We start from the raw sequence: 24,210 nt of genomic DNA, 5'->3' as shown, positions 1-24,210 counted from the left end.
CAGGTACTCTGAGTCTTAAGATTTGTTTCCTTTCCTATATCATGTGGATGAGGTTGGATCATAGGAAAAGGCTAGAAAGCATCCTAAAGGAAAAGAACAGCATGCAGGCAGGTGTGCAGAGTCTGGGTAGGGAGTAATGGATAATTCAGTTTGGTGAAGTCACCGAAGGTAGTCAGAGGGGGTCAAATTTGAGAGGCTGAGGGCAGACCTTGGAGGGGTAAATGTGTAGTTGAAGAATTTGGCCTTTAGTCTTCAGACAAAAAAGGGGCCATTCATTTCTTGATCTGGAAACTGGCTGATTGAATAAGTGATTGAAGAAACTGTTTACAGCTGTTATTTTCACACATGCCTTTAGACAATTCAGAAAGGAAAGGAAAGGAAAAAAAAAGTCCTCTTGTTCAAAAGTAAAATATTTTTTAGAGAACAGGTAACCTACTGAATTGGTTTCTTGCCTTTTTTTGATTCTTAAGCTCTAACTTGTAATTCATTTTTCTTGTTCTTGCACAATTCTTTAAATGTCTTACTCAGAAAGGGTACCTGTGATAGTTTTTTGCAATAGTTTTTTGCTTTGTTTTGTTTAGTTTAGTCCTTGCATACCTCACAAAATATTTCTTTTTCCTTCATACACAATACATTTTTTGGCTAGATACAGAATCCATAGTTCACATCTGCTTCTGAGTTCTGTAGTTAGTCCCTTGTCCCTTTGTTTTTAAGGGTTGTGGAGGACATATTTTCATTCCTATGTATATAACCTGATTTTAATTTTCGATATATTGAAGGACTTTTACCTGATGAAAGTTGGGAAGCTTTGTGTAGTTTTCTTTTCATTAAAATTTCCTAGACTATAATAGTATTCTTAAATTTTTAGTATGGGTCTTTTCTTAGATTAGGATATTTTTTCCTGTTATTTCATGTTTTATTGTGACGTTTTCATCTGTACTGTCCTTTCTAGAAACTAAAGAAGTGATGCTATGTAGAATGTGTATAGTTACAGAAAAATAAATTTTCATGTATGATAAAATATTTGTCAAAAATATTCATTTTGGGGGCTTCCCTGGTGGCGCAGTGGTTGAGAGTCCGCCTGCCGATGCAGGGGACATGGGTTCATGCCCCGGTCCGGGAAGATCCCACATGCCGTGGAGCGGCTGGGCCCGTGAGTCATGGCCGCTGAGCCTGTGGGTCTGGAGCCTGTACTCCGCAACTGGAAAGGCCGCAACAGTGAGAGGCCCGCGTACCGCAGGAAAAAAAAAAAAAAAAAAAAAATTCATTTTGATTCTACATAGCTCCTAATTCAACACTTGTTACTCGATGAGGAAATTGAGGTCCCAACAGGTTAAATGACTTGTCCAAAGTCACTTATATAGTTTATACTAGAAAACATCTTGATTCTCTGTCCTTTTCTCTTTCCATTATGCCGTCCTGCTTTTCTTTTGACTGGCTGATAGGCTGAAAAGTTATGAATAGGAAACTATGTATTAGAGGACAGACTTGTGGTTGCCGGTGGGGCGGGGGTGCAGAGGATTAGGAGATTGGGACTAGCAGACGCAAACTATTGTATATAGGATGGATAAACAACAACGTCCTATTGTATAGCACAGGGAACTATATTCAATATCCTATAATAAACCACAATGGAAAAGAATATGAAAAAGTATATATATAATTGAATCACTTTGCTGTACACCAGATACTAACACAAGTATAGTAAATCAACTATACTTCTATTAAAAAAAAGAAAGAAACTAAACTATATGTAAACTGACCTGGGTGCTAGTCTTCCTTTTTTATATTATTCTAATTGTATTAAATGTTTAGAAATGTGATCCAAAAGTTTATAGAAAGTGATCTGTGAGTATATATGAGGGAACTGAAAGAATACATGTCTCTTTAGGTAAACATAAATTCATGTTTGAGTTTAAACATTTTTACTCATAAAAACAATTATTAACTAGTCAATTATCATACTATAAATATGGGCATAATTTTACATACTTTTTTAAAAATGAAATTTTTCATTAGGACATCTGCCAAATCACTGAACAGCAGTCTTTCAAACATTTTTTTGTTACGTACAGCAGATTATTAACAAGCAAGTATTCAGCAAACATTTATTTGAGGACCTACTATATACCAAGCAATACTGTTTTTTATATGAAATTTCTCATTAGAACAGTTCTGAGCAATGAACAGTGATCTGTTGACAAACTCACCTGCTTTGGAGCTTGGTCCTTTCTCTTCCCCTCCTCATGATGCAAGAGGAGCCCCTTCTGTCCAGGGCCAGTCCCCCCAGCTATTGTCTGAATCCCATCCCGTCTGACATCCCGTCTGACATTCACAGCAGTGAGTCCCCTCTGGCTCCATCATTCATATCCTCTCAGATCCTTGACTTTTTCTCTTTCCTGGTTCTCTCCTATAACACTAAAGCATGTTAAAATGAAATCCTCACTCTACCCCATATCCCCATCTGGCTTCTACCCTAATTTTTTCCACTTTATCACTAAAATATTTGAAATCAATTGTCTGTGTTCCCTGTCTCTACTTCTCATAGTAATCTGCCTTCACCCCCACCTTTTCACCGAAACTACATTTGTCAGTGTTATCAGTGACTTCATTGTTGCTGCTTTTTAATCTTTATCTTACTTGATCTCTCTGCCACATTTGATTTTGTTGAGCAATTCCTTCTTAAAAACCTTTTGTGATAACATGATCTCCTTTGTTTCTCTCTGTTACACTTGAATCTCCTTTGCCTGCCCCCTTCTTCTCCTATATCTTATGTGTCAGTGTTCCATAGAGTTCCAGACTCTAGCATGGTGGCACATGGAAACATTCTGGTTCCCTGATGTGGAAGCTCTCAGGAAAAGGACAAAAACGCGATCCTTCTGGGTTTTTATGAAGCCTTCATTATATAGTCTGGATTGTCTAAATCATTGGTCAATGGCTATTGATACAACCTTAAAGCCTCTCTCCCCTCCACAGAAATCAGGGGGTGGGACCGAAAGTTCCAATCCTCTAATCACATGGTCAGTTCTCCTGGCTACCAGCCCCCAACCTCCCGCGAAATCCAAAAGTCACATCATTCACATAACAAAAGACAACCTTTATCAATATCAGCATAGGACATTCCAAGGGTTTGGGGAGCTGTGAGCCAGGAATAATGGATGAAGACCAAATATAAATGAGAAGTATATTTTGGTCATCTGAGTGAACAAATATATATTTCTGATAAGTTACAGTATCACAGGGACTCTCAGGTTCCTCAACCTTAAGATGTCCAAAACTGGATTATCATTTCTCTCACTAACACTACCAGCAAAATGAATGAATGTACAACTGAGTGAATGAATGAATGAAAAAAAATCTTGTGTTCAGTTTTTTCCACTGAACGGTGGTACTGTCCTTTGAGTTCCTCAAGCCAAAAATAACCTCTGGGGTATGAGAGATTCATTAATCCTTAGTGTTGTATTTTAAAGTCACAATTTTATAGATCTAATTTATCCTTGGAGTCTCAAAGTATTGTTTTTGCCTCAGTTTCCAAAGGTTCATTTTTTCAGGAATCTATATATCTTTCATAAAATAGAAATCTCCATTAATGCTGAAGAAAATTCTCACAAATTTAACCATTATTTCTCTGTGGAGGGCAAATGTAAGTGGACTTAGAACTACTTATATCCTTGATAGTAACAATTTCTAGCATTTATTATTGAGGTCCATTATAAACCAGGCATTATTTCAAATACCAAGTGTAATAATTCACTTGGTTTCCCAAAATTCCCATGAGGTATAAGTACTATTACCACCCCTGTTTCACAGAGGAGGAAACGGAAATGCAGAGAGTTTAAGGACTGTGTCCAGAGTGACAACCAGCAAGTAGCAGAAGCAGGATTTGAACGCAGGCAGACTGGCTCTGGATACAAGCTCTTAACATGCGTGCAATAATGCTGTCTGGCAAAACAGCTTGCATTCCTCATAGCAGTTTTTTATCACTGTTTTTAATAAGTTAAAAATGCTTTAACTAGCACAACAGTGTAAAGCAACTATACTCCAATAAAAATTAGTTTAAAAAATATTAAGTAGAAAGAAAAAAGTCCAGAAAAAAAATTGCTTTGCGTTACCAAGATATGGCATAATTTTATGCCTAGAGTATACATGTGCAAGTTATTCTTAGAATATTAAGTAATGCAGTTCGCTGGTACAGTAACTAAGCAGTCATAAAAAATAGATCCATAATTTTCATTTCATTTTATATTATTTTTATTTTTTTAAGACTTTTTAGATTTTCTTTGACTCTTTGAACCATAAACAATGGCAATAGCAACATTTATCTTCTGTTAAGTCCCCTGCTTACATACTTCACAATCAGCAGCTTTATCATTTTATCTTACAAATACTTGGCTTTCCACAGTATCAACACGAATCATATTCTGTTCCTTTGTTGCTTGAAAATGGTTAAGCAACCATATAAGACTCATAGGAAATCAATGAGTCACAAAATGGAAAGCATTTACTAATGTGACTTTTGTCTCGGTTGCCAAGTAGTCTGAGTTTGTTTCCATGGTAACCCATCAGTATAACAAACTGTCACAAACTAACTTGGCCACTTTGTTTGTTTGTGTTGTCTGGACAGCTTTCTGCCAGCTGTTTGTGTGTGTGTGTGTGTGTGTGTGTGTGTGTGTGTGTGCATTAAAGATTACCACAAAAAAAATTCTGAGTAATTGCCTTAAGCACACAAAAATTTTTTTATTTGGATAAATTGCTTCAAACTCCAAGGCTATTATTCTGATAGTACAGAATCTAAAAGATTATTTAAATTAACATATTTATTTCTACTTGAGTTCCTGTTAAGAAAGAGCATAGTCAGGAATATCTTAGGCTTATAAATTTTTTTATTTATAATATTGGTTCATTTGAAATATATAATCATAGGAGAATCTGCCAGAAAGAAGGCAAGGATAAAGGAAATTAGGACCTCATCCTGGGAGATGAGGACTGAATGTAATGATGGAGGAGGCCAACTCAGCCAGTTCCTGTCAGCCCCTCCCCTGGATGGCAGTGCTCTAGGACAGGGAATGGTGGACGCGGAGGTATTCAGGGGACCAAGGCAGGCCAGGTCATACAGGACACCAGGCTTTCACCTGGAGGCTGAGTCAGGGAAAGATTCCTAGAGTGGGTAATAACTAATCTAAATGAGTTAAAATTAAACTGGTGAATGTAGTAGTTGAAAGGGAGAGTAGATAGAGTACGAGGGAAAGAAAACATCATGAACAAAGGCATACAGATGAGAAATAGTGTGAAGTAAATGGAAAATTACAATTAGTATGAGACAGAAAGCATCAAGCCATGAGACTAAAGATAGTCAGGGGCCTAATCATGCAGATGCCATGTGAAGGAGGTTGGACCTAATCTGAGATGGGGAAGCCGTGAGGAATTTTAAACAGAGGAACAACATTACCAAATTTGTATCTTAGAAGAAGCTCTCTGGTAACATGAGGAAGGTAGGTTTGAATGGGGGCCATTTAGGAAACCTTTGCCGTATTTCAGGGAAGAACTATTGAGGGACGGAATTAGGGTAGTGAGGCTAGACACATGAAAGAGGTTGATTTATGAATAGGTGTGAAGTAATACAGGCAGGAATTGGTAGCTGGGACTGTTCATTTGTAGCCCATGAATGACATTTATGTGTTCAGTTCACAAATATTTATTGTTTACTCTGGTTGGCAGTGTATTGTCCAGAATATTATGCTGGGTTCGTATCCTCTGCCTTCATCATTTTTGGGTTTCTCCTCCAGTGAGGATTCTTTACTGTGCCACATTGTGAGTTAATTAATAGATTAGTATACTTTTCATAGCCCAATTCATCCCAGCCTGATCTCTTGGCTCCTTAGACTTTCTTACTCTCACATAAGAATCTCTTCCAAAGTCCTAGCTCACATGTCAGTCTGCTGCTTGGGAGGCGATATCCATGTGTCTAGATAGTGTCTTAATCCCTAGCAAGTGGGCCTGAGTTTATCTGTGACTTCATGAGGTGAGGCTATACAAGTCATGAAAAATATGGATAGGTTCCAAAGCATTTCATTCAAACAGTAACTTTTTTTTAGCTTTATTGAGGTATAATTGACAAATTTAAATTGTTTATATTTAAAGTGTACAACTTGATGTTTTGATATACATATACATTGTGAAATGACTGCCATAATCAAGCTAATTAACATATCCATCACCTCACCAATACGATCTACTCTCTTAGCAGATTTCAAGTATACAATGCAGTAGTGTTAACTATAGTCACCATGCTGTACATTAGATCTCTAGAACTTACTTATCTTGCCTAACTGAATTCTATATGCTTTGACCAACATTTCCCCATTTCCCCCACTTCCCAACCCTGGCAACCACCATTCTCTGTGCTTCTGTGAGTTTGACTATTTTAGATTCCACATGTAAATGAGATCATGCAGTGTTTGACCTTCTATGTCTAGCTTATTTCACTTTGTATGATGCCCTCCAGGTCCATACATGTTACTGCATTCCCTTTTTTGTGGTGGAATAATATTTATATATGTATGTATGTTTCTTTATCCATTCATCCACTGACAAACACTTAGGTTGTTTCTATATCTTGGCTGTTGTGAATAATGCTGCAGTAAACATGGGAATACATCTATCTCTTCAAGATACTGATTCCATTTCCTTTGCATGTATACCCAAAAGTGGGATTGCTGGATCATATGATAATTCTATTTTTTTAATTAATTTTTTTATTGGTGTATAGTTGCTTTACAATGTTGTATTAGTTTCTACTGTACAGCAAAATGAATTAGCTATACATATACATGTATCCCGTGATAATTCTATTTTTAATTTTTAAGGACCCTTCACAGTATTTTCTATACTGGCTTTACCAATTTATATTTCCACCAGCAGTGTACAAAGATTTCCTTTCCTCCACAGTCTTGCTGACATTTATCTTTTGTCTTTTTGATAATAGCCATTCTAAGAGATGTGAGGTGATACCTCATTGTGGTGATTTGCATTTCCCTGATGATTAGCAATGTTGAGCATCTTTTCATATATCTGTTGGCCTTTGGTATATATTCACTTGAGAAATGTCTTTTCAAGTCCTTTGCCCATTTTTTAGTTAGATTATTTGGGTTTTTTGCTGTTGAGTTGTTTGAGTTCCTTATATATTTTGGATATTAACCCCTTATCACATAATATGCTTTGCAAGTGTTTTCTTCCATTCCATAGGCTGCTTTTCACTCTGCTGATTGTTTCCTTTGCAGCACAGAAGCTTCTTAGTTTGACGCAATCACATTTGTCTATTTTTGCTTTTGTTGCCTGTGCTTTTGATATCATATCCAAAAAATTATTGCCCAGACCAATGTCAAGAAGCTTTTTTTCTGTTTTCTTCTAATAGTTTTACTGTTTCAGGTACTGTGTTTAAGTCTTTAATCCATTTTGAGTTGACTTTTTTTTTTATGGTGTGAGGTAATTACAGATCCAATTTCATTCTTCTGCATTGGATAACCAGTTTTGCCAGCACCACTCTGCTTTCTCCACTGTGTGTTCTTGGCACCCTTGTCAAAAATCAGTTGAGTGTACATAGGTGGATTTATTTCTGGGCTCTCTATTCTGTTCCATTGGTCTATATTTGTTTGTATGCCAATACCATACCATTTTGATTATTGTGGCTTTGTAATACATTTTGAAATCAGGAAATGTGATGCCTCCAGCTTTGTTCTTCTTCCTCAAAATAGCTTTGGCTATTCAGGGTCTTTTGTGGTTACATGTGAGTTTTAAGATTGTTTTTTCTATTTCTGTAAAGAATGCCTTTGGGATTTTTGTAGGGATTGCATTGAATCTGTAGATCACTTTTGGAAGTACAGACATTTTAAGAATATTCATTTTTCCAATCTATTAACACAGGATATCTTTCCATTGTGTCTTCATTAATTTTCATCAATGTTTTATAATTTTCAGTTTACAGGTTTTTTACCTCTTTGGTTAAGTTTATTCCTAAGTAGTTTATTCTTTTTGTTGTTATTGTGAATAAGATTGTTTCCTTAATTTCCTTTCTGGGCAGTTCATTGCTTGTGTCTAGAAAATACCCTGATTTTTTTTAATGTTGATTTTTGTATCCTACAGCTTCACTGAATCCATTTATTTGTTCTAATCTTTTTTGTTGGTGGTGAGTCTTTAGGGTTTTCTACATATATGATAATGTCACATGCAGATAAAGATTATTTTACTTCTTTTTTCTAATTTGGATGCCTTTTATTTCTTTTTCTTATCTAACTGCTCTGGCTAGGATTTCCAGTACAATGTTGAAGAGAAGTGGTGAGATTGAGCTTTCTGAACTTGTACTAGAACTTAGAGGAAAAGCTTTCAGTTTCTCCCCATTGATTATGGTATTAGCTGTGGGCTTTTCACATATGGTCCATATTGTGTTCAGGTAAGCTCCTGCTGCACCTCTTTTGTTGAGAGTCTTTATCATAAATGGATGTTGAATTTTGTCAAATGCTTTTTCTGCACCTATTGAGATGGTCATGTGTTTTTTTATCTTTCATTCTGTTACTGTGGTATATATATCACATTGATTTTGCATATGTTTATCCTTTTAATATTTTGTTAAATTCGGTTTGCTACTATTTAACTGAGGATTTTTTTTTTTTTTTTTTTACTGTAGAGCACAGGGAACTATATTCGATATCCTGTAATAAACCATAATGGAAAAGAATATGAAAAACAAGATATATATATAATCACTCTGCTGTACACCAGAAACTAACATAACATTGTAAATCAACTGTACTTCAGTAAAAAAAAGGAGGAGTGGTTGGAGCCTCTGGTTACAGTTGGCAGACTGAACCCTCATAGTTAATTCCTCTTCAACCTGAAATCTGAACAAAATAAATCAGGGAAATAATAAACATAAACCCATAAGGGAAAAAATAGCAGGAAGCAGAAACACTTCTGGTCCACATTCTATCTGGTGAAATTTTAACCCCTTTGATTTTTTTCTCTGTAAACATAACAAATAACAATTTCTTGCCAATAGATTTTTTTTTTTTACATCTTTATTGGAGTATAATTGCTCCACAATAGTGTGTTAGTTTCTACTTCACAACAAAGCGAATCAGCCATACATACACACATGTTCCCATATCTCCTCCCTCTTGTGTCTCCCTCCCTCCCACCCTCCTTATCCCACCCCTGCAGGCGGTCACAAAACACTGAGCTGATCTCCCTGTGCTATGCGGCTGCTTCCCACTAGCTATCTATTTTACATTTGGTAGTGTATATATGTCAATGCCACTCTCTCACTCTGTCACAGCCTCCCCCTCCCCCTCCCCATATCCTCAAGTCCACTATCCAGTAGGTCTGTGTCTTTATTCCCGTCCCACCCCTTGGTTCTTCATGACATTTTTTTTCTTAAATTCCATATATATGTGTTAGCATACGGTATTTGTCTTTCTCTTTCTGACTTACTTCACTCTGTATGACAGACTCTAGGTCCATCCACCTCATTACGAATATCTCAATTTCGTTTCTCTTGATGGCTGAGTAATATTCCACTGCATATATGTGCCACATCTTCTTTAACCATTCATCCGATGATGGACACTTAGGTTGTTTCCATCTCCTGGCTATTGTAAATAGAGCTGCAATGAACATTTTGGTACATGACTCTTTTTGAATTATGGTTTTCTCAGGGTATATGCCCAGTAGTGGGATTGCTGGGTCATATGGTAGTTCTATCTGTAGTTTTTTAAGGAACCTCCATACTGTTCTCCATAGTGGCTATACCAGTTCACATTCCCACTAGCAGTGCAAGAGTGTTCCCTTTTCTCCACACCCTCTCCAGCATTTATTGTTTCTAGACCTTTTGATGATGGCCATTCTGACCGGTGTGAGATGATATCTCATTGTAGTTTTGATTTGCATTTCTCTAATGATTAATGATGTTGAGCATGCTTTCATGTGTTTGTTGGCAGTCTGTATATCTTCTTTGGAGAAATGTCTATTTAGGTCTTCTGCCCATTTTTGGATTGGGTTGTTTGTTTTTTTGTTATTGAGCTGCATGAGCTTCTTGTAAATTTTGGAGATAAATCCTTTGTCGGTTGCTTCATTTGCAAATATTTTCTCCCATTCTGAGGGTTGTCTTTTGGTCTTGTTTATGGTTTCCTTTGCTGTGCAAAAGCTTTGAAGTTTCATTAGGTCCCATTTGTTTATTTTTGTTTTTATTTCCATTACTCTAGGAGGTGGGTCAGAAAGGATCTTGCTGTGATTTATGTCATAGAGTGTTCTGCCTATGTTTTTCTCTAAGAATTTGATAGTTTCTGGCCTTACATTTAGGTCTTTAATCCATTTTGAGCTTATTTTTGTGTATGATGTTAGGGAGTGATCTAATCTCATACTTTTACATGTAGCTGTCCAGTTTTCCCAGCACCACTTATTGAAGAGGCTGTCCTTTCTCCACTGTACATTCCTGCCTCCTTTATCAAAGATAAGGTGACCATATGTGCGTCGGTTTATCTCTGGGCTTTCTATGCCGTTCCATTGATCTATCTTTCTGTTTTTGTGCCAGTACCATACTGTGTTGATTACTGTAGCTTTGTAGTATAGTCTGAAGTCAGGGAGCCTGATTCCTCCAGCTCCGTTTTTCGTTCTCAAGATTGCTTTGGCTATTCGGGGTCTATTTTGTTTCCATACAAATTGTTAAATTTTTTGTTCTAGTTCTGTGAAAAAATGCCAGTGGTAGTTTGATAGGGATTGCATGGAATCTGTAGATTTCTTTGGGTAGTAGAGTCATTTTCACAATGTTGATTCTTCCAATCCAAGAACATGGTATATCTCTCCATCTACTTGTATCATCGTTAATTTCTTTCATCAGTGTCTTATAGTTTTCTGCATACAGGTCTTTTGTCTCCTTAGGTAGGTTTATTCCTAGATATTTTATTCTTTTTGTTACAATGGTAAATGGGAGTGTTTTCTTGATTTCACTTTCAGATTTTTCATCATTAGTGTGTAGGAATGCAAGAGATTTCTGTGCGTTAATTTTGTATCCTGCTACTTTACCAAATTCATTGATTAGCTCTAGTAGCTTTCTGGTAGCATCTTAGGATTCTCTATGTATAGTATCATGTCATCTGCAAACAGTGACAGCTTTACTTCTTCTTTTCCGATTTGGATTCCTTTTATTTCCTTTTCTTCCCTGATTGCTGTGGCTAAAACTTCCAAAACTCAGTTGAATAAGACTGGTGAGAGTGGGCAGCCTTGTCTTGTTACTGATCTTAGTGGAAATGTTTTCAGTTTTTCACCATTGAGGACGATGTTGTCTGTAGGTTTGTCATATATGACCTTTACTATGTTGAGGAAAGTTCCCTCTATGCCTACTTTTTGCAGAGTTTTTATCATAAATGGGTGTTGAATTTTGTCGAAAGCTTTCTCTGAATGTATTGAAATGACCATATGGTTTTTCTCCTTCAATTTGTTAATATGGTGTATCACGTTGATTGATTTGCATATATTGAAGAATCCTTGCATTCCTGGAATAGAGCGGCCTTGATCGTGGTGTATGATCCTTTTAATGTGCTGTTGGATCCTGTTTGCTAGTATTTTGTCGAGGATTTTTGCATCTGTGTTCCTCAGTGATATTGGCCTATAGTTTTCTTTCTTTGTGACATCCTTGTCTGCTTTTGGTATCAGGGTGATGGTGGCCTTATAGAATGAGTTTGGGAGTGTTCCTCCCTCTGCTATATTTTGGAAGAGTTTGAGAAGGATAGATGTTAGCTCTTCTCTAAATGTTTGATAGAATTCGCATGTGAAGCCATCTGGTCCTGGGCTTTTCTTTCTTGGAAGATTTTTTTATCACAGTTTCAATTTCAGTGCTTGTGATTGATCTGTTCATATTTTCTATTTCTTCCTGATTCAGTCTTGGCAGGTTGTGCATTTCTAAGAATTTGTCCATTTCTTCCAGGTTGTCCATTTTATTGGCATAGAGTTGCTTATAGTAATCTCTCGTGATCTTTTGTATTTCTGCAATGTCAGTTGTTACTTCTCCTTTTTCATTTGTAATTCTATTGATTTGAATCTTCTCCCTTTTTTTCTTGATGAGTCTGGCTAAAGGTTTAGCAATTTTGTTTATTTTCTCAAAGAACCATCTTTTAGTTTTATTGATCTTTGCTATCATTTCCTTCATTTCTTTTAAATTTATTTCTGATCTGATTTTTATGATTTCTTTCCTTCTGCTAACTTTAGGGTTTTTTTGTTCTTCTTTCCCTAATTTCTTTAGGTGCAAGGTTAGGTTGTTTATTCGAGATGTTTCCTGTTTCTTAAGGTAGGATTGTATTGCTATAAACTTCCCTCTTAGAACTGCTTTTGCTGCATCCCATAGGTTTTGGGTCGTCGTGTCTCCATTGTCATTTGTTTCTAGGTATTTTTTAATTTCCTCTTTGTTTTCTTCAGTGATCACTTCATTATTAAGTAGTGTATTGTTTAGCCTTCATGTGTTTGTATTTTCTACAGATCTTTTCCTATAATTGATATCTAGTCTCATAGCGTTGTGGTCGGAAAAGATACTTGATACAATTTCAATTTTCTTAAATTTACCAAGGCTTGATTTGTGACCCAAGGTATGATCTATCCTGGAGAATGTTCCATGAGCACTTGAGAAAAAGGTGTATTCTGTTGTTTTTGGATGGAATGTCCTATAAATATCAATTAAGTCCATCTTGTTTAATGTATCATTTAAAGCTTGTGTTTCCTTATTTATTTTCATTTTGGATGATCTGTCCATTGGTGAAAGTGGGGTGTTAAAGTCCCCTACTATGAATGTGTTACTGTCGATTTCCCCTTTTGTGGCTGTTAGTATTTGCCTTATGTATTGAGGTGCTCCTATGTTGGGTGCATAAATATTTACAATTGTTATATCTTCTTCTTGGATCGATCCCTTGATCATTATGCAGTGTCCTTCTTTGTCTCTTATAATAGTCTTTATTTTAAAGTCTATTTTGTCTGATATGAGAATTGCTACTCCAACTTTCTTTTGGTTTCCATTTGCATGGAATATCTTTTTCCATCCCCTTACTTTCAGTCTGTATGTGTCTCTAGGTCTGAAGTGGGTCTCTTGTAGACAGCATATATATGGGTCTTGTTTTTGTATCCATTCAGCCAATCTGTGTCTTTAGGTGGGAGCATTAGTCCATTTACATTTAAGGTAATTATCGATATGTATGTTCCTATTCCCATTTTCTTAATTGTTTTGGGTTCTTTATTGTAGGTCTTTTCCTTCTCTTGTGTTTCTTGCCTGGAGAAGTTCCTTTAGCATTTGTTGTAAAGCTGGTTTGGTGGTGCTGAACTCTCTCAGTTTTTGCTTGTCTGTAAAGGTTTTAATTTCTCCATCAAATCTGAATGAGATCCTTGCTGGGTAGAGTAATCTTGGTTGCAGGTTCTTCTCCTTCATCACTTTAAATATGTCCTGCCAGTCCCTTCTGGCTTGCAGAGTTTCTGCTGAAAGATCAGCTGTTAACCTTATGGGGATTCCCTTGTATGTTATTTGTTGTTTTTCACTTGCTGCTTTTAATATGTTTTCTTTGTATTTAATTTTTGACAGTTTGATTAATGTGTGTCTTGGTGTATTTCTCCTTGGATTTATCCTGTGTAGGACTCTCTGTGCTTCCTGGACTTGATTAACTATTTCCTTTCCCATATCAGGGAAGTTTTCAACTATAGTCTCTTCAAATATTTTCTCTGTCCCTTTCTTTTTCTCGTCTTCTTCTGGAACCCCTATAATTCGCATGTTGGTGCATTTAATGTCCCACAGGTCTCTGAGACTTTCCTCAGTTCTTTTCATTCTTTTTTCTTTATTCTGCTCTGCAGTAGTTATTTCCACTATTTTATCTTCCAGGTCACTTATCCGTTCTTCTGCCTCAGTTATTCTGCTATTGATCCCATCTAGAGTATTTTTAATTTCATTTATTGTGTTGTTCATCGTTGCTTGCTTCATCTTTAGTTCTTCTAGGTCCTTGTTAAATGTTCTTGCATTTTCTCTATTCTATTTCCAATATTTTGGATCATCTTTACTATCATTATTCTGAATTCTTTTTCAGGTAGACTGCCTATTTCCTCTTCATTTGTTAGGTCTGGTGGGTTTTTATCTTACTCCTTCATCTGCTGTGTGTTTTTCTGTCTTTTCATTTTGCTTATCTTACTGTGTTTGGGGTCTCCTTTTTGCAGACTGCAGGTTCGTAGTTCCCGCTGTTTTTGGTGTCTGTCTCCAGTGGCTAAGGTTGGTTCAGTGGGTTGTGTAGGCTTCCTGGTGGAGGGGACTAGTGCCTGTGTTTTGGTGGATGAGGCTGGATCTTGTCTTTCTGGTGGGCAGGTCCACGTCTGGTGGTGTGTTTTGGGGTATCTGTGGACTTATTATGATTTTAGGCAACCTCTTTGATAATGGGTGGGGTTGTGTTCCTGTCTTGCTAGCTGTTTGGTATAGGGTGTCCAGTACTGTAGTTTGCTGGTCGTTGGGTGAAGCTGGGTGTTGGTGTTGAGTTGGAGATCTCTGGGAGATTTTCGCCGTTTGATATTACATGGAGCTGGGAGGTCTCTTGTGGACCAGTGTCCTGAAGTTGGCTCTCCCACCTCAGAGGCACAGCACTGACTCCTGGCTGCAGCACCAAGAGCCTTTCATCCACACGGCTTATGTAATTAAAAATTCACTGGACGCTTTAGAAGCCCAAGCAGCTCATGATGCAGCTTTCCAGTGGCAGTCTTCAATTCCACAACACGAGGAAATTTCAATGTGGATGCTGCAACTTCATTAGGGACACTTCACATATAAGGGTTCTACATCTTGAAACATTCTCCAATGGATTCTCTTGCGACGCGGTTAACTCTCTCTTGTTCTTAAACTCCAAAGCCAAGGATGCGATGTACACAAGTCCAGAGGCTTTTCCTTGACTCCCCCCCTCCTCAGCTGGGCTGACTTTTCCTTCCAGAGGGCTCAGGAGAGGGGTGGCAGTTTAAAAGCCCTCACACTGGAGGTGCCTCTAAATCTTCACGCCTTCATTTCACACAAAAGTCGATTCAGCTGTCTTCATGGGACAGCTCTCTTACGTGGCTCTCCTCTAAGTGATGCTTCCAGGTATTCGCCCTCCTTTCTCTTGTGACTGTGCTTTCTGGAGTCCTTTGATTTCAGCCTCCTTGGGTGGCGCCAGTCTCCTCCAAGTGAACACCGCGATGGTGAGTCCTCTGCACGTGCTGGTGACACACGCCTTGTGGCCTCCTCCCTGTCCGCCATGCGCCAGAACCGCGACCCGTTGGAGCAGCTCTAGGAGCTGAAGCGGGTCAGGATCACAGATGGAGAGAACGTGGTCATTGCCCTGAGGGTGGACACAGGCTGGCAGCCGTGCGGGCGGAGGGCATCCAGAACCGACGGCCGGGAGAGCTCTTCTTACTTGAATATCAACTCCGTGGTGCCCACAGGAAACACTCTTACTGAGGATTTTTGCATCTATCTTTATCAGGGATATTGGCCTGTAGTTTTATTTTCTTGTGGTGTTTTTGTCTGGCTTTGGTATCAGGATGCTGCTGCTTATAAAATGAGTTTCAAAGTGTTCCCTCTTTTCTGTTTTTTGGAAAAGTTTAAGAAGGATTGGTATTCCTCTTTGAGTATTTGGTAAAATTCACCCATGAAGCTAGCTGGTCCTGGGATTTTTTTTGTAGAGAGGTTTTTGATTACTGACTCAATCTCCTTATTTTTTATTGGTCTGTTCAGGTTTTCTTTTTCTTCTTGATTGTTTTGATAAGTTGTGTATTTCTAGGAATTTATTGATTTCTTCTGGGTCATCCAATATATTGGCATGTAATTGTTCATAATAGCCCCTTATGGTCCTTTTTATTTCTGAAGCATCTGTTGTAATATCTCCACTTTCATTTCTGGTTTTATTTGAGTCTTCTCTCTTTTTTCAAATTTATCTAGCCAAGGGTTTGTTGATTTTGTTTACTTTTTATATAGGCAACTCTTATTTTTGTTGATTTTTTTCTATTGCTTTTCTATTTGATTTATGTCCTCTGTAATCTTTATTATTTCCTTCAGTCTTCTAACTTTATGCTTAGTTTCTTCTTCTTCAGGTTTTGAGGTATAAAGGTAGGTTTATTTGAGATCTTTCTTTTTTAATGGAAGTGTTTATTGCTGTAAACTTAGTATGCTTTTGCTACAATCCATAAGTTTTGGTATGTTGTGGTTTTGTTTTTATTTGTCTTGAGATCGTTTTTTAATTCCCTTTTGATTTATTCTTTGAACCAATGGTTGTTCAGGGGTATGTTGTTTAGTTTCAACATATTTATGAATTTCCCCATCTTCTTACTGTTATTGGTATCTAGTTTCATTCCATTGTGGCTGGAAAAGATACTTGGAGTGATTTAGATCTCGTTAAATCTGTTGACTTCTTTTGACCTAACTTGTGATTGATCCTGAAGAATGTTCGGTGTGCACTTGAGAAAAACGTGTATTCTTCTGCTGATAGATAGAAAGTTCTGTATATATCTGTTAAGTCCATTGGCCCCATAGTGTTGTCCAGTTCTGTTTCCTTACTGATTTTCTGTCTGGATGATCGATCCATTATAGTGAGTGAGATATTGAAGTCTTCTGGCAGGAGAAGGTCTTTACCTGCCAAAACCAGTCTGTAAAGACTGGAAGAGGTATCTTCTCTTTCAAACGCACAGACACCATGCAAGACTACACGATCACGAAGAGTCAGGTAAACATGATATCACCAAAAGAAATTAATAAATCTAGTACCAACTGCAGTGCAGGCCTGCCTTCTCAAAGCAGCCCTCCTTAGTTTTTGGGCTCCATCAGAGTGTCACAGCCTCCTACCTGGACCCCAAGGTTCCCACAAAGCCACTTTTGTTTGTGGATGTCTGCCAAATAGTTTTTTCTGTAAGAGGATGAGGGCTAGGAACCTCTTACTCTGTCTTGCTTCATACAGTAATTTTAAATGAGGAGAACAGAACTCTGGGATTCCTGGAGCACCTACCATGATGAGAATAACATTTGAATTTTACAGATTCCTTTATTTGGGAATGATCAGTCTTAGGCTATATCAATTAGGATTTGGTTAAGCTGCATATAACAAAACCCCAAATAAGCATTTTAAATAATAAGGTGTAAGTTTGGAGGGAGACAGGGCTGCATGATTATTGGGACCCATCTTTCTTCTGTCTCTGTGCACTATCATCACATTGCTTTTCCTCAAGGTAACCTTATGGTCCAAGATGGCTATTGACACTCTAACTGTTGTCATTACAGTTTTCTAGGTAGAGGAAGGAAGTAAAGAGGAAAGGTAAAAGGACATATCTTAACTATATTTCTTTTCTTGTGTCTTTCTAGAAGTTATACCCAGTAACTTCCATTTATATCATTGGCTTGTACTCAATCCCATGGCTACCCCAAGCTGCAAGGAAGAATGGGAAAATGCAGTCTTTTAACTGGACACATTGCCATTCTGAATAAAATCAGGTTTCTGTTTGTTTTGGTTTTTGTTTCTTTTAGATTTTTTTTTTTTAATGTGGACGATTTTTTTTTTTTGAGTCTTTACTGAATTTGCTACAATATTGCTTCTGTATTATGCATTGGTTTTTTTGGCCATGAAGCATGTAGGATCCTAGCTCCCTGATCAGGGATCGAACCCATACCCCGTGCACTGGAAGGCAAAGTCTTAACCACTGGACCGCCAGGGAAGTCCCATGTTTCTGTTTTTAAAGAAGAGACAAGACTGCATATTGGATAAGCAACTGGCAATCTCTATCACATATGCACCTGGGCAATTCATTGACTAGTTTAGCTAACTAGTTAAGCTGGTGGGTAACCAGCCTACTGGTTAGTACCATTATGGACAGAGGTCAGAGGCCTAAAGCCTTTCCTAGAGACTAAGAGTTCTAGGTGGAGATTGCTAGTAAATTGGTGGATATATTAATCCAATGACTAAAGTAGAAGACTTCAAATTTATACATTCTCAGTGTATACATAGTAGTTAAGGCCATAAAAGTAAAAAGAAAAGAAAGATAGAGATAGAGACATCAACATTTTAAGTGGTGGACATCAGCATTTTCAGGTGATAGAAGAAGCTGAGAAGAACTAGTCACAGAAGTAGAAAGGGACTAGAGTATTTCCAGAACATATAAGAAGAGTCAACTACAATAATAAAAAAGAACTCATTGGATTTGGCAGTTAATTGTTCACTGGTGAGCAGTTTCAGGGGAGTGGTGGAGGACAGGATCCTGATTGAGGGCATGGAAAAGTAACTAAGAGGTGAGGAAATGGAAGGAAAATGTCTACACTGTAGAAGGTCTTCAAATTCCAGTTCCAAACAAGTCACTGACTTTCTCCTTTTCTTTTATCTATAAAATGGAGCTAATAGTACCTTCCTCATAAAGTTGTTTTGAGGTCTCAATGAGTTAATACATGTAAAGCATTTACAACAATGCCTGTTGTATAATAAGCACTCAATAAATGCTGTCATTGTTGTCGTCATTATCTTCAAAGAGCTTGGATCTGAAGGGAAAGAGGATGGTAGTAAGTAGCTGGGAACACATAGGGTTATAGAAGCGTACTCTTTTCCCTTAAGATTTAACATTATATCCTTTATGAAAACTTATTCTTTACCTCTATACTATGATATCAATTATCTACCTGTATTTGTAATGGTAAAGTTTTTTAATCTCTTGTTTCTTCCCAAGTCTACCAGACTTAATGTTGCCTTCCTCCACTCTCTAGCCAAACTAGACCAATGTTTCTGTAGATACTCCTTTCCTACTTATGTGTTCTTTTGTTTGTTTGGGGTTTTGGGGTTTTTTTTTGCAGTATGCGGGCCTCTCACTGTTGTGGCCTCTCCCGTTGCGGAGCACAGGCTCCGGACGCGCAGGCTCAGTGACCATGGCTCATGGGCCCAGCCGCTCCGCGGCATGTGGGATCTTCCCGGACCGGGGCACGAACCCGTGTCCCCTGCATCGGCAGGTGGACTCTCAACCACTGCGCCGCCAGGGAAGCCCTACTTACGTGTGTTTTTTTAAAGAAAAACACCTACATATGAAGTTTGCTTGATTTCTCTTATTTTTATTACTCAGGCCAAAGCTGCCCTCCATTTGTGGTAGCATATACCATTTGGTATGTAAAGGCTGCTACATTATAAGGGCATTTTAAACTAGGTAAAAATCTACAGATGTATTTCTGTAATTAGTATTGCTGAGGAATTGTTTCACAAAGTAATGAAAAGTAGCAGAATATAAAGCAAAGTTTTAGGATTTTGCACTGAGTATTAGTGGATTTTTTTATACTTATGACATAATTTCTAGAATAATTGGCTGAAAAACATTTTAAGATACCATTTAATTTTCATGTATTAGCCAATAAAGAAGGTTCTTGGGTTGTTTTTTTTTAAGCAGTTTGAAAAAAATGGCTTGCAATGTTATATACTTTTGTTCCCATTTTCAGATTATTCAATACTAGACAACTTTTTAAATTTGGTTTTTATTTTAACCAAGTTATAAATACATATAGTTTATTTTTTTGTTTGGCTTTTTTCTGGCCACGCCATGCGGCATTCAGGACCTTAGTTCCCCAACTAGGGATAGAACCCATGCCCCCTGCATTGGGAACATGGAGTCTTAACCACTGGGCCTCCAGGAAAGTCCCTAAACGTATATAGTTTAGAGTCTAAGTTCTACAAGGTATATTGTGGAAAATTGCAGTCCCCAGCCACTTCCCTGTTTTTCACGTGGCCTGACAGGGAAGGAGCAGGAGAAAAATACACCAACTTCTCTCTCCTCCTGTGCTCCATCTTTGCGTTGTTTGTCCCTTTAGCACATGCAGAGGCAGAGGGCAGGGGAGCCTGGTTGATATAGTCCATAAAAGCCAGCCTCCTGGGCCACAGCAAAGGGCAGAGTGGATCTGGAATCACAAACAGAATATCAAGCCCAGTAGTTTTGTTTTCCATGAGTACTTTTTAGTTTCCTGTATGTTCCTTTTTTAAAATTTAACAGCATCCTATTCCTGTATGGTAGATGTACTTTCTTTCTCTCTGAGAATCTTTTCTTCTTCCAGCATAGACTTTGTTTTCTTCAAGTTGCTTTTTGCTCTTTTTTTTATCTCTGTCTTTCATATTAAGATAAGTGTCTGCTCATTTACTACGAAGCACTAAAAGTTAATTAGCTTTGTGCATATGGCGGGTGCTCATTGATTCAGATTTTCACTGTAGATTGTTTTGTTGGGAACCCTCCACATCCGTCTCATTTTCTTTGGGGCTGATTGGCTTCCCCAGGGAATATTCTTTCCACATCTTGAAGAATATGCCCTGGCTCCAGCATTCTGAGGAGGCAGGTTAAGGGAGAAGATTGGAGGCTTCAGCATTCAGTGAGTCATCTTTAATCCACCTCCCCCAATATGGTCATGCTATCATGCCATTTTCAATACCTTGCCCTCAAGTCAGGTGTTTCAGAGATCCCTTTGTCTTACCTTGTCAGGAGAATGATCTCAGTCTTCTGCAGGAGTCACAGGATCTGAGGTTCTGTTTCTAAAACAGTTTTCAATCAATCCTTCTGCCTTTTGGGCTTCCTTCATTCTACTTCAAGACCAATTTTAGATTCCTTCTCATGGCTTTCATTATTACCAGCTTAAGGTTCAGCTTTCTTCAATTTGTTTAATCAGTTATCACTTGTCTGTCCCTGTCCACTTGTTTTTGTCTCCTGTCTGGTTCTCTTTGTCCTTGGTGATGGTGACTTCAAATTTTTTTTTTTTTAAATTTAGAAGATTTTGGGGAGGGAGCAGAGGCTAATACAGGTACCCAAACTGCCATCCTTAACCAGAAGTTTTAATGTAATTTTATCAGAAAAGTAAAATAACAGGTTTTTTTTTTTTTTTTTACTGTTATCTCTGATTCTTGATCATTATATCGGTGGTCTCAGTAACAGGAACAGCAAAGTGCCTTGCAGCTCAGCATACTCTTGAAGGGTCCAGGAGTACTGGGACATTGTTATATCTGCATACCTTTTTTGGGAAGCTTCAGAGGCCATGGCTGATGTCTTGACCCAAGTCTTGAGGCCAAGAGAGAGAAACAAAAATTTTAAAAATTCTGGTTTTTTCTTGCTTGTTATTTTCATTATTATTCAATGATTCTTTTTAATTCACTATTTTTGAGTATACAGGTTAGCTACTTCTCATCTTACTGTGGATGCCTTAGGTTGCCTGACAAACACCTTCAGATCTGTCCTTTGCCAAACAACTCTCAATCTGCCTGTGTTGTGACCATACAGATAAATTGCACCCCTGCTGGATTTCTAGGGAAACTCCCCTAGGAACACATATACATTCTCGTCATATCATAATTCATTAAATCACCTAAAGCTTCCTAATGAAAAAAAAAAAAAGCTAAAGTTATGACAGTTAAACCTATGATAAAACACACACCCTCCTCTCTGTTTGCATGTCTGTTTACATGTATATAAGTAAACATGCGTGCACGTACCACACACAAACACATACTTGGTTTTTAAATTATATTTGTTTTTGCACTTCTTGTTCTTGGATTTCTGTGCATTGATGGAGAAATCCATAAAACCAAATTGATTTGTCCCGATACAAACTCATTTTATTCACTGAGGCAGATACTAAGTTGACTCCCTGTCACATTCACCATCCTCAGCCTTTATCTAAACTTACAGCTCACCCATCAGCTACTATCAATCATCCTGTAGAAGTAACCTTATCTATTACTTTCCTAAGAAAATGAAAACTAACCTGGGCTCTCTTGCCTTTCCTTTTTGCTTTCTCCAGCTTTGTCTTTATTTTTGCCCACTGCCTTTCTTTTCTTCTGATGTTAGAGGAATAATTATCCTTCCTTTCTAAGGGAATGGTAGAGGGAACAGCATGTACAGAGGCCTGGAAACTTGAAAGAGCAGAGTTGTTGGACAAAATAGACAAGTGGACTTTTGAGTTAAATGAGCCTAGTTTAAATGCTAGTTATGCTACTTCCTACCTAAATGACCTAGAGTTATCTTCTCTCCTTGTGCTTCAGTTTCCTTACCTGTAAAGTGAGGATAATGCCAGCTACCTCCTAGGGTTGTTGTGAGATTAAATAGCATGTGGTAAACTGTCCATAAATGGTAGCTGCTGTTGCTCTTATGGCTGGAATAGGAGTGAAACTGTGACAGTAGCTCATTTTAGAATAAGTATTGTTCATATTTCTGTCTCTTACACTAACTAAACTATATATATAAGCCATATAACGTTAGAAACACTGTCATTCTGATCTTCGTATTTTAATCACCTAGCACATACTCATCACATCTAATACAAACAAATGTGTAGTGTGTGTTGAATGAATGAATAGTGAAGCATCAGTTTATATTGATTAAATTGATAAGTAAATCCACTTTTTTTTCAGTTTCCTGTGGATAATAAAACTTTCTAAAGATTTTCAGATCACATTGTTAGGAATTTGTTTTCTTCAAGTTTCATTGTTTCCAAATACTGGTTTTTAATATGTCATGTTTGCATTATAGACTTGAGTGAAAGAGTGTGTGTGCTTTTTATTTTTTAACATGTCATCAATACTAGTTAATTAACTGGTTCTTTTTTTTTTTTCCTCAGGGAGGTGGTGCAAGCAAACTGTGTTCACTGGAGAAAGAAGTTCTCATTTATGTGCAAAATGAGTGCAAGTGCCACCACAGGCATCCTAGACCCTTGTATCTACAGAGTATCTGTGAGGAAGGTATAAAAACAGCCTAGTACTTCTCCCCTTTCAGAAACCATGATAAGTTCCATAGTCACTGACTCACTTTATTTAGCTGTACTTTATTGTTAGAACTGTTATATGTAATTTCACTTCACACTTGCAGCATAATTTAAATACTATGACAAATATGAGGAATCTGAAGTTATAAATTAAAATATTATTCAAGAACCTTCATCTCATCATCACTGTACATATAATTATTTGTATTAGTTTGGGGACTGTAAATGTCTCTATCCTGCCATTCATTAAGTGTCTCTTCTTTATTAGGCACTGGTTTTAGGGACTTCACGTATTTTGTGTCTAATAACAACCCTGAAGATATGTGTTATTTTTTCCATTTTCAGGAAAACCAAGGCTCAGAGAGGTTGTTACTTGCCCAAATTCACTTAGCTAATAACTGACAAAGTAGGAACTCAAGCACAAATCTTTCTGATTCTAAGTCCATGTTTTCTTTTTTATATAGTTCCTTTTCCACTTATTAAGTGGAAGCATATTACCAATAATCTAAAAAAATTGCAATCTCAGATTGTTTCAACTTAATATATATCATATATATATCCTACCTCTTTGGGGTGAAAAAGAGAAATCGATTAGGAAGCCACTACTGGTGAATTAAACTACTTGCTTTAAAATGTAAACTTCATGTTTTACATTTTATATACATTTTTTAAATAGCCAAAGTAATAACATATACATGTTCAGAAATTAAATAGAGAACTATTTAGAATGAAAAGCAAGAGTCCCTTGCCTCATTCTTTTCCACTCCAGTTTTGCATCCTTCTGTATCGGATAAAAAGTTGTGTTTTTAGCTTTTTTATTCTGTTTTTTGAGTGAACTGATAGCACTATGATGTATATGATCGTATTTTAATTTCTCTTATACTGCTTAATTTACTCAGTTAAAATATATCACAAGCACATACATACGTTTTATAGGTTTTAAGCCTTTAATGAAAATAGACCTCTAAAATAGTCATTTGGAGCAGCAATAGTTGAATGGAGGCTTTTTTAAGGGAAGGATGGTGCTGTCAAAGTGTGTATGGCATCATATTGACCTGGGTTTGAATCCCAGATATATCCTCTATTAACTGTGAAACCTTAAGCAGTTCTCCTGACTTTTTTTTTTTTTTTTTTTTTTTGCGGTACGCGGGCCTCTTACTGTTGTGGCCTCTCCCGTTGTGGAGCGCAGGCTCAGCGGCCATGGCTCACGGGCCTAGCCACTCTGCAGCATGTGGGATCTTCCCGGACCGGGGCATGAACCTGTGTCCCCTGCATCGGCAGGTGGACTCTCAACCACTGTGCCACCAGGGAAGCTCTCTCCTGACTTTTAAAAATCAGTTTTCCTCATCCAAATAAGGGTATAATAACTTCCTCATTGAGTTATTAGGATTAACCAAGATATAAGTAAATCATTCTACCTT

General features: G+C 37.5%; 1 protein-coding gene across 8 annotated transcripts in view; it reads left to right on the top strand.

Annotated features, from left to right (window-relative positions):
* The window catches only part of EEIG2 (EEIG family member 2), a 149,642-nt gene that overhangs the window by 26,729 nt on the left and 98,703 nt on the right, over positions 1 to 24,210 (top strand). For all 8 annotated transcript variants that reach the window (XM_049700800.1, XM_049700790.1, XM_033434280.2 and 5 more), the window contains exon 2: positions 22,646 to 22,766. In XM_049700800.1, coding sequence (XP_049556757.1) covers positions 22,646 to 22,766 — 121 coding nt within the window. The remainder of the gene's footprint in view (positions 1 to 22,645; positions 22,767 to 24,210) is intronic.

This window comes from Orcinus orca, chromosome 1 (genome assembly GCF_937001465.1).
Source record: "Orcinus orca chromosome 1, mOrcOrc1.1, whole genome shotgun sequence".
Lineage (NCBI taxonomy): Eukaryota > Metazoa > Chordata > Mammalia > Artiodactyla > Delphinidae > Orcinus > Orcinus orca.
Note: the sequence above shows the minus strand (reverse complement) of the source record. Positions and strands in the feature narration are given on the sequence as shown.